The 13,386-nt window shown below is 43.2% G+C and overlaps 1 protein-coding gene across 2 annotated transcripts in view; it reads left to right on the top strand.

The window, feature by feature from the left end:
* Positions 1–9,083: 9,083 nt before the first annotated feature.
* The window catches only part of LOC106590043 (zinc finger E-box-binding homeobox 1), an 86,535-nt gene continuing 82,232 nt past the window's right edge, over positions 9,084–13,386 (top strand). For both annotated transcript variants that reach the window (XM_014180546.3, XM_014180545.3), the window contains exon 1: positions 9,084–9,210. In XM_014180546.3, the coding sequence (XP_014036021.3) occupies positions 9,153–9,210 (58 nt within the window). In that variant the 5' untranslated portion in view covers positions 9,084–9,152. The remainder of the gene's footprint in view (positions 9,211–13,386) is intronic.

Below are 13,386 nucleotides of genomic sequence, written 5' to 3'. Positions count from 1 at the left end.
GCCCTGGATCTTTCCCCCTGTCCTGACTCGGATTGTTTGTGTCAGTCAAATATTTCCTGGTGAGGAGAAAAATCCGTAGAGCAGAAAGGAAGGTAGCCAAGCGGTTAGAGCGTTGGGCCAGTAACCGAAAGGTCGCTTGTTCGAATACCTGAGGCTAAAAGGTGAAAAACCTGTCAAAGTGCCCTTGAGCAAGGCACTTAACCCTCATTTGCTTCAGTACTACTATTGCTGACCCTTTAAAACAACACATTTCACTGCACCTATTTGGTGTATGTGACAATAAATAAAATTAGGTCATAGCAGACAGGAAGTGAGTTCAAAATGACCTGGCATTTAGGAGGGAAACGGACTAAGATTGAAATCTAGTCCTCAAACATTGTTGGGTTTGCAGGGTCTTTGTGTGTGTGTGTGTGTGTGTGTGTGTGTGTGTGTGTGTGTGTGTGTGTGTGTGTGTGTGTGTGTGTGTGTGTGTGTGTGTGTGTGTGTGTGTGTGTGTGTGTGTTGTGTTCAATAGTTATGGTATTTGTTCTGGAATGGGTTGGGTTTGACCTGTGAGACTCAGAATTTCTGTCCGAGAGTATGGATGAGAAACATTTGCAAGAGTATGTATGAGAAAAATGTGGCAATATGATTTGTTTATTTGTGTCATTTATTGTTTGTTTATGACAAACTATCCGGTAATATACATTGGTATTTTGGTAGTAGTAACTATTATTGCTTATTAGTAGGGACGTCAAAGGTTTTTGTCACTATGGAAGCTCTAGTCTAGAGCCCCCGGTGGTTAAATTGTATTTAGGAGCACTTTCTTTACTCACTCCATGGTTAAAGTAGTACGAAATATATGTCATTGTTGTAAACATTATTTTTGACATATTGTATTTTATTTTACGTTAATTTCCCCATGGTGGACAGAACGTGTTACTACATTGCGCAGGCTGACCTTTTGAATTCGCCGGAATTAACCAGTAGAAAAGTGTTGTATTTCCTTCTGTAAGACTTGTTCTACTGGTTTAACTTCAGCAAATCATATTCTCACATCGATTTCTAAATAGCGACAGGGTCTGGCTTTCATTTGAGTGATAATTTGACCCTCAAATCCGTATGTGTTATTAAGGCCTGAGACGTTTGTAGGAAGAGCTCCCCCATTTTTCTTGTCACCGTGGTCCCAGTTCCATTGGGCGGATTCGATTATGCTGAGCCGTGGGGCACCAGTCTATGGCCTGAGACGTGAACGGGCAAAATTGGTGAGGGAGGAGCGCGCTTTTCGAATCAAACAGTAGTCTGCGCCACTCAACTATTTCCCATAAAATATTTGTTTGAATTTTCATAATAGTTTTCATTGTGAAGGCAGATAAAGCATTTGTATTAAAAAGCAGAATCCTACTCATTACTCCACAAGCTTAATTACGTCGCTTTTGTTTTGTTCCGTTCCGACTTCGCACACGGTTCCAAAAAAACGAATGCAATCAACTTTCACCCGGTGCAAAACACGTCTACCAGGGCGCCCGGGCCTGATTAATCGAATCCCCTCATTGATTTCAATACAAATATCGACATGAGTGACTAATTTGCGCACGCTATTGATTACAGTAGAACAAGCTAATCAATTCCAGTCTTGAGTGACTGCATGGTAAATGTTGAGCAGTTTATAATGTACTAATTAAGCAAAATACAAGTTATCTGAACACAAGTGTGACACGTGTGTAGGGAGTCATTTTTATGTCTTGATCTTCAAAATATCAAGACATTTCAGCATATTGATTATGCATTTGGACATTTTAAAACCAGTGTTTTGACACTCGGCTATAAATAAAAAGGAATATAATTGGTACTTTAACATTATTTTCTACTTAATTCTACTTAATCAGGTAAAATCTACAGAAGGAGCCCAAATATGTGCTGTGATTGATTGATTTTGACGATATTAGTGAAGTCTTGAAAATGAGTTTGTCTTGCCTATTATTGGTAATGGATCTCTCTATTATTATCAATAACCATCTTTGCCCCACCCGGGCAGCTGGGGGTGTGCAGTACACTCTCCTCTAGTTTGTTGTCATCTATCACTGCAACTCTGAGTCTGGTGTGGTGATGTAAGGGATGTGTGGAGGAAGGCCTGGGCCTCACATTTAGCTGTGCTCTCCTGGGAGAGATTAGCCTGTTTAGGCTCTGGTGTCTCTCTCTCTATCACTGCCACACTTTGACTGCTCACTGCTGCTGGCCTCTCTTTGTTTGGAACCAATGGTGTGTTATTCTATTCTCTCTCTGCTCTCTTTTAGTGCTTTCTGTTTCTCTCTTCTTTGCCCTCTATTCCTCTGCTCTTGCTTTCCTTCTTATCACACATCCCCATTTGTCACTGTCTCAACCTGAACTGTTTCTATTTTCCGCTCACTCCCTCCCTCTGTTATCTTGAAGTGTGCCAACACTACCCCTTTCTCTCTCTCTCTCTCTCTCTCTCTCTCTCTCTCTCTCTCTCTCTCTCTCTTTCTCTCTTTCTCTCTTTCTCTCTTTCTCTCTCTCTCTGATGGCTTGGTGGGGTCCAGGCCCAGACTGGGCCCCTCTCTGCAACCCAATCCCACACCAGGTCTCTTGTTCTGCTCCAGAGCCCTCTACTACAGATCTATCCCAAAATGGCACCCTATTGCCTATATAGTGCACTACTTTTGTCCAGGGCCTTGGTCAAAAGTAGTGCACTATATAGAAAATAGAGTGCAGAGCCCTCCTCCACAGATCCCCAGGCCCACCGGCAGGCTGCTAGCTAGGTTCCTGCTCTGGCTAGGCCGGTAGGAGCACCACACCACTGTTAGAATAAAACTCCTAAACGACCCCACCCATAAGAGGATCAATACTAATTTTAAGGGAGAAGCATGTAGTGGAGGAGGATGGCTTCTTATCCCCTCCTCCCCTCTCCCTCGACAGGAGCCATTGCAAGCAGCTCTAGTCACCCCTTCATTTCTCTCACTTCCTGGGATGGGGTTAGTTAGTTAAAGACAATATCCTCTTTTATTGCTGATGTCATTATTTCTGTGAATTGTGCTGCTTTAAGAACATCTGTAGTAGGTTATGCCGTGTTGGGAGGATGTTCGTGAATTTTAGATTCATGAAAATGCTGTATCTTTCAATATCTGTATTATTAGCTACAATATTGCTTTTGGTCCTTGGTGCCAATTTTTTCAATAAATGAAGTCAATGCATTGTAATTGACTTCTTTGAACAATCTTACTCTAGCTGTAGGGTCAACTTGAAGGGTGTATGTATATAATAGCATTACCATCAGTCTTCATCCCCCAGTATATGAATTTATCCTAATACTTCTGCCAAAGAAAATCAATTGAGCTGTTTTATTCGAGTTGCTTTTAAACACACCAGAGAGCACTCTCCCTCTCTTCAGACCGTTTCATTATTGGTAGTCATATTATTATTATTCTTTTTTTTCCACAGACGTTTCGTTTAAAAAATGACTTCACGCTAACAGTGGCATAATCCAAGGAAAATGGGAAAGATTTGAGAGAGTTTCCATTGGATAACAACCATCTCTTTTTCCAGTCAGTCGTCTTTGTATAGCATGAGCAGGGTATGAACAGGAACAGAACGTGGTTTAGCTAAACGCCTCATCATTGATCTTTGCTGATGTAGACTGTTTCTTGGCCTTTTTTCAGCCGAGATGGAGGGAGGGAGGGTGGAGCGTGGGTGAAACCGTTCCTCTCTCACCTCCCCCCATCCCCTATCCAACATGGCCTGGCGGTTTGACTACCGTGGGAAACAGAAACAGGTTAGGAGGGACTCATTGGGTATGTTAAGCTATTATTCCCTGTCAGGACAACCCAGGCCCCACCGCATGGCCGTCCACTGTGGACCGACCACCCTGCTGAATTATTCAGCCTGCAGTCCCATAAACAGTCAGTTTTTCTCTAGTTTTCTAATTAATGTATGCAGGTGAGAGGGGACTCTTCTAGAGGTGTTTGACCAAACAGTGAATGATATAGGTAACATGATAATAGATGTGTTGTTAGTTACAAGCTGAACAGGTAAAATATCTTTGCTGTAAAACAATCTGAGTGTAAAATCTGTCTTATGTTTAAAAGCTGAAATGTAGTTTTTTTACCTTTTGGCTCTTGGCTCAATTATACCAAGTAGACATAATGCCAAGCTTTCTCTCTCCACACAAAAGGAATGCCTCAAGTCTGTGTACAAGAAACCCTATAGTCTGTAGGTATAAGAATAGCTTGGTCAAACAGCAACAGTTGCTCCTGTGTGTGACCTATAATTGCCTGCCTATTATGGTACCTCAAGAAGAAGAATTTCATTTTGACCTTAGCAAGCAGGATTGTGCTCAATTCAGAATTGAATTGAGAATGCCTCATCAATTTCAATTCTTGAATTGAATTTAAGTGGTAAACAGGATACAGAATTGCCATTCGAATTTGAATTAAAGGAAATATAATTGAATTCAATTAAATTCAAATGTCTCTTCTATCCCCCTCTCCAGCGCTCGACATCAGTGGTCTAATAACCACCAGTCCTGGCACCATCATTACACACACCTGATCCCCATTATTATGCACACTTGGACCTCATCATCACCTTGATTACTCTCCCTTTATTTAGCCCTCAGTAGCCTCAGTCATCAGGCAGTATTGGTTTGGTCTCGTTTAGTACGCTTCTCCTGTTTTGTTTATCTGCCTTTTATTATTATTAAACTCACCTTCTACACCTGCTTCCTGACTCCCCGTGTATATGTTACAGAATACTGCCTCACAAATTATGGAAGCAGCAGAAGAGAAAGATATCTCCCAGACGGTCGGAGAACAGGGACACCTACCCCACCAACACCATGATTAGCTAGCGCAACTGGGTGCGGCTATGGGTGAGGTCCTCCGAATCCTCCACCCGAGAGGATTCGCCGCCAACTAGCGGAGGGCCTCCTACTACGAGTCGTCCCAGCAAGCCAGTCCCCCAACCTACCCAGCAATCTGCCCAGGGAGGCAATGCCTGACTGTACCCCCCGGACAAGTATGACGGGACGCCATCCAAATGCCGTGGCTTCCTACTCCAGTGCTCCCTCTATTTCGGCCGTCAGACGGGAGCCCCCATCACTGAGAGCTCCAAGGTGGCCACAGTAATTTCCCTGCTGACCGGGAGGGCGTTGGAGTGGGCTACAGTTGTCTGGGAGAGAGGAGAGGAAGAGCTGAGTTCCTACGAGAGGTTCATGGCTCTGTTCAGGGCGGTCTTCAATCATCCACCGGATGAGAGAGGGAGGTGAGCGACTATTCCAACTCCGGCGGGGTGCCCAGACCTCTGCTGTGTACACCCTCAATTTCCGGACCGTGGCAGCCTGCAGCGGATGGAATGAACCCTATTCCAAAGAGGACTGCGCAAGGAGGTCCATACAGAATTTGTGTGCCAGGACGACGACCTTTCCTTGGATGCGCTCATCGCAATGGCCATCCGCCTGGACAACCTTTTTCAAGAGCACTGGCACCTCCCTCACCTACCTGAGGCAGAGTCTGAACCCATGGAGGAGGGCCCACCTCTCCATGGCAGAGCGGCGTCACCAGAGACAGCTGGGGCTGTGTTCCTATCCGGGGCATGATAATCCGTCTCCCAGGGTAGGCGTGAGTATTCCATCATACTTTTTTCTGCCAAACCCTTCCTGGTTTCCATTTTACTGGCTGTCTGTCCCTCAGGTGTTGCCTCTACAGCTCTAGTGGACTCATCGGGAATTTCATCGACCAGGCCCTTGCCTCCTCCCTGAACATCACCTCGTACCCACTCTCCTCTCCTTTACCGGTCCAAGCCCTGGATAATCGACCATGGGGATCCGGCACAATCATGCACATCACTTATGTCAGTAACCTCTGGTAGCCGCTAGATGCAGTTGTAATAAACTTAGTGGTTTCTGTTGTCTTCTAACAAATGTAGCTCCATATTTTGAACAATAATATGACCACATCACTAAAAGATAAGACTCTCAGGAACATACAGTTTTCCTCTACTATTCCCACAAGCCGTTAGAACCAAGTGGACAAAACCAGGCACTAAATCAAACTGGGGGGAAAAGAACATCATCAACGATGAGGCTCTTTTATTACACAGAAGATTATACAACATTATTGCCTGATGATCTTCTGAACTTCCCAATACCTTTTTGATGCATTTCAGTCACTTAAAACCATACTGTCTTCAGATTGAAATACTGTCAAAAGTAATGTCAGACTGATTTGTAATAAACTGTCACAGCCCAAATTTAAAAAAAAGTTTATGGTGGATATCTAAAAATACAGCCCAACATTTGTATCACAACTAAAGTTGCATAAATTGGGGCGGCAGGTAGCCTAGTGGTTAGAGCATTGGGCCAGTAACCGAAAGGTTGCTGGATCGAATCCCCGAGCTGATAAGGTAAAAATGTCGTTCTGCCCCTGAAAAAGGCAGTTAATCCACTGTTACCCGGTAGACCGTCATTTGTAAATAAGAATTTGTTCTAAACTGACTTGCCTAGTTAAATAACATTTTAAGAAATACTCTAAATTAAGCATATACTGTAAGAGGACCTGTTTCTTTGTGAATCGCTCAATGCAGAATAGTGTGGGCATTCCCTCAAATGTATTTTATTCAGCTACAGTGCATTCGGAAAGTATTCAGACACCTTGTCTTTTTCCACATTTTGTTACGTTACGGCCTTATTCTAAAATGGATGTAATATTTTTTTTCTCTTATCAATCTACACACAATACCCAATAATGACAAAGCAAAAAATGTTTTTAGAATTTTTTACAAATTTAGAAACTCCCCAAGAAATACCGTATTTACATAAGTATTCAGACCCTTTGCTATGAGACTCGAAACTGAGCTCAGGTCCATCCTGTTTCCATTGATCATCCTTGAGATGTTTCTACAATGTGATTGGAGTCCACCTCTGGTAAAATTGATTGATTGGACATGAGTTGGAAAGGCACACATCTGTCTATATAAGGTCCCACAGTTGACAGTGCATGTCAGAGCAAAAACCAAGTAATGAGATCGAAGGAATTATCCGTAGAGCTCCGAGACAGGATTGTGTTGCCTGGCCACACTGAGCAATCGGGGGAGAAGAGGGAGGTGACCAAGAACCTGATGGTCACTCTAACAGTGCTCTAGAGTTCCTCTGTTGAGATGAGAGAACCTTCCAGAAGGAAAACCATCTCTGCAGCACTCCACCAATCAGGTCTTTATGGTAGAGTGGCGAGACGGAAGTCACTCCTCAGTAAAAGGCACATGAAAGCTTGCTTGGAATATGCTAAAAGGCACCTAAAGGACTCTCAGAAGTGGCTTCGGGACAAGTGTCTGAATGTCCTCTGGCCCAGCCAGAGCTCGGACTTGAACCTGATCTAACATCTCTGGAGAGACCTGAAAATAGCTGTGCAGCAACGCTCCCCATCCAACCTGACAGAGCTTGAGAGGATCTGCAGAGAAGAATGGGAGAAACTCCCCAAGTACAGGTGTGCCAAGCTTGTAGCGTCATACCCAAGAACACTTGAGGCTGTAATTGCTGCCAAAGGTGCTTCAACAAAATACTGAATAAAGGGTCTGAATACTTATGTAAAAGTGATATTTGAGTGGTTTTTTTCTTCATAAATTTGCAAAAATGTCAAAACCTGTTTTTGCTTTGTCATTATGTGTAGATTGATGAGGGGGAAAAACGATTTCATCCATTTTAGAATAAGTGGGTATATCAATGGGTCTGAATACTTTCCGAAGTCATACAGTAGGTGGGGTTTCGATTTTTTTTATTGGAAAAAAAATGGTGTCGCGGGCCCAAAAAGTTTGGGAACCCCTGCCCTATTCCCTATATAATGCACTACTTTTGACTAGAGAGGTCTGATTGGACACAGTTGGACCAACAGATTGTTTTGCCATGGCCCTGTCTTCCTCCTGTACGCTACACCTGGGTTCAAACACTATTCAACATTTTTCAAAATACTTTGAGCATTTGTTCTAGTCTGCCCATAGAGTGGAAGATGGGTGGGATTTGCAGTTTTGGAACTAGCCAGGCAAACTCAATCAAGCATAGATAAAGTAGTTGAGGTGATTTTGAATAGTATTTGAAACCAGGTGTGGGCCCCGTTGTCCCCAGCACTGCAGTGAACCCTGGTGCTACAGGAGAACAGCCAGGCCTTTTTTTAGGTAGGAGGCAGGAGGATTGAATCACCGCTGGGCTGGCTGGCTGGCTGGCTGGCTGGCGGTCTCATGACCCTCTCTCTTTCTCTCTCTCTCCCTCTCTGCAGTCTCGGAACAATCACATCGCATTCCTTCATCCTACACATGCCCTCTCTTCTCCGAGAGAGTAGGGTATGAGATTTGTGGAGAGAAAAGCTTGTTTAATGCATCATACATTTGATGGTGTCCTACGCAAATGTATTCCAATTTTGGTGAAAAACCTCAAACATTCTTCATTTATATTATTATTTTTGTTAATTTTTTACAATAATTCTATGTAAAAAAAATATATATATATATATTTAAGACTTTTGCATTTAAAATGCACCATGTTATAGCCTTACTCAGTCCATGCAACCAAAAACAACACCCACTGAGGAGTGATATAACAGGTGCAAATAGCCATCTAAGCTCCACCACTACATGTACCAGCTGTGTCACTGTCATAATGAACCTAAATTAAAACATAGGCTCTACTAAGGATTTTTTTTAACCATAAGACTCACTAAAGTCTTGTTCAATTACTTTTAAGCTTCCATAATGACATGGCCCCAACCCTACCAGAAGAGTTTATATATATATATTATATTTTTTTTTCTATATAAGCATGTTGAAAAGTGCGATGATTTTGGGCAGAAAGAAAGCATGGAGTTGGAGTTTAGGCTTTTTGGTCCTATGGTTTGGGTCACTAGGGTCCTTAACCATAACCCTTACCCTAACCATAACCCGTACCTAACCTTAACCCTTACCTTAACCCTTTTAACTGTAAACTTCAATGGGATAGGGACGTCCCAAGGATTCCGGATACCATAGGACGCACCCTAGGGTTTGGGAGGTAGAAGGTAATGTCGTAAAGCAGAGTGTCGTAAACCAGGTGCAGGGAGGGGAGGTGAAGCGGGGGGAGTGGGGGAGAGAGAGGAGGTGACTCTCCAGCAGCATTTAGACACAGCGAAAGGATCATGGCGGATGGCCCCAGGTGTAAGCGCAGAAAGCAGGCAAATCCGAGGAGGAATAACGGTACGTAAAACTACTCCAATGTCCCTTCTTTTCGTATGGTGAAGTGGACTAGAATGTGTTCTATCGAATTCTCTATTCTCCGAAGACTTTAGTACCTCCCGAGTCCCGGTTTTAGTGGGTCAAAGTGCTGGAAAGTAGCAAGTAAGCGCACCATTATAGCCCTATGTGGCGTACCGTTATACCTGTCTCGCGACTCTCCCTCCGCCTAGCGGTTGAGTGCACCACCCTGGACCGTTATACGCACCTAATCCCGTCACTTCACTCGCTTTTGGCTTTTGTTTCCTGTTCAGTCCCTTTTCAATTCTATTTAAATTCACTTTTACATTTTTTTTTTTAGTTTTCAACTTGATAGCTTGTTTCACGGTCTCTCGCCTTTGGGTAGCTTTTTAAAACCTGTGTCTGGGAAAATAACGTTACCTGGTTGTTTTTGCGGACTGCGGTATTTTTACATCAATATGGAATATAGATTGATGTTCTGAAATGAGTGAATATATGTATAAGGTTTATTTCTTCAATGTACTTTCGAGAAAAATAACTGTTTCTGTCGCTTTTCTCTGTCGCACCGTAGCAGGTAGCGCGAGCCATGACAAGACACTGTTGCTACATTGAGGGCTCGGGCTTTAGGAAATGTTTTTACTGTGGAAATTGTGCTGTTCTGCTGCTTCATATTATATTCAAATGCATGCTGTTATGTTTATGTAGGCCACACATCTATTTTCTCACGACTTTTAATTGGAAAAGATGTGTAGGCGTGATGCACGCGTTTTCACAATTGACAATGGCAAGTGTGCATTACAAATCATTCGAAAAGTTATTGCTAAGATAAGTAGACAATATGCAGAACAAGGTAAAGTAGCTATAATTAATAAACATACATGCAAATGAACTTCGAACGAAAAACGTTGTTTCTGTAGCATGCATTGTTGGGTAACGTTTCAGAGAATGGGAAGAATATATCAAGCGCTGTTTGTGTGAACAAGGCACAGCCTATATAAGGAGTGTGGATTTACATCCACAGTCCTGCGCTGGGAATTCTGATTTTACACACGCAAGGTTTGGTGGCGTGGGAGCGAAACTCGAAGTTGGAGCAAATCTGTTCATCCAGAGTTTTTATACTTAAATAATTTTTGTTCTTTTGTTTTTGTTTGTGCTTTTGTCTTTGTGTGTGTGGTTAAAAGGCTGCATTGTAGAGTTGTCCGGGTAGCCAGTGCGTTTCTCGGAATATTTTTTTTCTTCTCGCCAGTAATTTAATCAATTTAATAGTGGAAGGCTTTTATCTGGAAATCATGTTAAACCCTATTTGACTTGCAAAGATCATGCTCTTCGCGTTGCTTGTCTTTGCCTTTTGCATTTTATTAGTCTCGTGTGTTCTCATTTTATTTAGTTAAGGAACTTGTGACTTTTGTTTCAACATCGGAGGTGGTAGTTTTTCACACATAGGAATAATGTTTGTGTTGTAGGCTGTTTGGAGGCATATGGGTTTTTCTCCTGTAGGCTAGCTGACAACATGCGTAGTCTAGTTACAGCCTCGTGAGAACAGTCACCAGCACAGCATCGCAAGTGGTCGAGCCACCCAGCACAGTTTGCAGGAACTGAGAACATGTTTACCTGATCCGGAAAACGGGTCTTTGTAAACACCCCTCTGTCAAAACATAAAAACAAACCAGCAGTCTGATTTCGGGTGACTGAATACGCTGTTAGATTCCCGTGAGACGATTCCTTCTCTATCTTCCCTTTCCAAAGCAGCGGAGAGCGGTCCCTGTGCCGTGCGCCGCAACAAATTGCAACTTGTGCAGGTAGAAAAGGCAACCGTGTCTGTAGGCGCTGCATGCTGTCAACATGAGTGCATTTGCTGTGTTTCTTCTCTTGGAGGCGCTTATTGTGCTTACTCTCCTTGTTTGTTATCGCTTTCTGTCATTGTATGACATGGACATATTTCGTGTGCTCCTTATTTCTTTTTGGCTGAAAAGGTGTTGGTCACCGGTCTATATCATGTCAGCTCTTGATTGACGACGGTTAATTTTGTGCATTCTGTAAGGTACACACCTTATAACGGACCTGTTCTAGCGCATTTGCACCTCAGTCATGGTAGGCCTATATTACTTATAGCCTAGGCTACATTTACATTTTGTCACTGTAAACGTTGTCCATCTGATGTTCATTTCAGAAATAAATTGAGTTCTGTTTTATTCCTTATTCTTTGTATTCATGTTATCCATTTTAAATGTTATATGTTTTCAAATACATAGACTACTATATAATACATCAAGAGGGGGGGGGGGGGGGGGGATCGAACATAACGTTCAGCAGACCATAGTGATGTCTTAATCATGTGATATGGGTGCATCAACCTGCTTGGTGGAAGAGCTCAATATACTGTACCACTACAATGTGAGACAGAGAACCTGGGTTGATCCAATACCTCATATTTGTAGGGGGTGTTTGTCATCAGGTTAAAAGCCTTTTAGGGGCAGGGGTCTGTAGTGTTGGTTACTGAAGCCGAAAAGGTACTTAGTTGTCTGGCCCTCCACTGTCCTGTATTGGTTGTCTCCCTGGGTCTGACAGAGCAGAGCAGGCTAAGACCAAGGTGAGCTCCTGTCACAGCTGTAAACATGGAGGTGCTAACAGCTGGCAGGACAACAGGTGTTTGCAATCTGTGGGATACTAGTGTTTCCACTGTCTTCCTTTGTCACTTCTCCTATCCCGTCCAGCTCCCGTCAGGAATAGCAGTGACCATTTCCTGGAATGGCAATTTAACACTTCAAATTTGGGAAAAGAGGAATGCGGCACGGTATTAACCTTAACACTCTTGGCCCGTCTTTGTAGATGAGTGGAGGGTATTGGGCCTACATTTCAAAGGAACTAATTGCATATGAACTGAGTGTACAAAACATACAAAACCTAGACTGACCAGGTGAATACAGGTGAAAGCTATGATCCCTTATTGATGTCACTTGTTAAATCCACTTCAATCAGTGTAGATGAAGGGGGGGAGACGGGTTAAAGAAGGATTTTTAACGGGGTATGGTAGTAAGTGCCAGGCGCACCGGTTTGAATGTATCAAGAACTGCAACACTGCTGGTTTTTCACACTAAGCAGTTTCTAGTGTGTTTCAAGAATGGTCCACCACCCAAAGGACATCCAGCCAACTTGACACAACTGTGGGAAGCATTGGAGTCAACATGGGCCAACATCCCAGTGGAACGCTTTCATCACCTTGTAGAGTCCATGCCCTGAATAATTGAGGCTGTTCTGAGGGCAAAAGGGGGTGCAACTCAATATTGTTCCTAATGTTTTGTACACTCAGTATTTGTATATAGGTTGGATTTCTATTTCTTTGAATTTATCAAAGGAGTCTCTCTCTCTTGCTGTGTCTCTCTGTCCCTCCCTCCCTCCCTCTCTCTCTCTCTCTCTCTCTCTCTCTCTCTGTCTGTCTGTCTGTCTGTCTGTCTGTCTGTCTGTCTGTCTGTCTGTCTGTCTGTAACACACACACACACACAGTACAAAACAGTTTTGGAAGTTTTTTGTCTCAATGCTACAGAAGAAGAATGGGTCTGTGCGTCTAGTTTTGGCTTCTGTAAAGCTGTATGATGTAACGGAGGATGTTTATTTGGCTGGCAAAAGTATAATTAGTGTGCTGGACTCATTTTTCCCCCTAAATAATATTGAATGTAACCACACGCTGTAAAGTTGTGAGAACAATAAAGAAACACTGTGGTTAAGCTAACACTCTTAAGAAAATAGGATGTTTTGGCCATTCCAAAGGCTTCAGGGGGAGAGGGGTGGTGTTCTGTGGGCCAGCATGCTGCTTTAGTGTTTTAAAAGCCAGCTGTTAACATTTAAAAGGTCTACTACCCCTGGTGAGTGGAGTTTAGCAGAAGAGGAAATTTTCATTTATCAGTTATTTTGCTTTGGAGCAACTTCCTCTGCTGCATATGAAAGTGCCAAGTGAGAGGAAAATCCCCCCCTCTTCTCATCCCCACTCACCCCCCCTCTCCTCCACCAGTCCTTTATTCCAGGGGGAAGACACAGTAGCCAGGGGTGCTGTTGATTGCCCCCTGACCTAGGCACCCATGCGTGCCTCCACTATGACTTCACTTTCCCCCCTGTGCCATTGTTGGGTTTCTTCCAGCATGTCCAATTGCGTTTGTGTTTAAGTCCTTTCAATAAAAGGAT

Source organism: Salmo salar, chromosome 29 (genome assembly GCF_965601325.2).
Source record: "Salmo salar chromosome 29, fSalSal1, whole genome shotgun sequence".
Lineage (NCBI taxonomy): Eukaryota > Metazoa > Chordata > Actinopteri > Salmoniformes > Salmonidae > Salmo > Salmo salar.
The sequence above is the reverse complement of the archived record's forward strand: the minus strand, read 5'-3'. Positions and strand labels throughout refer to the sequence as shown.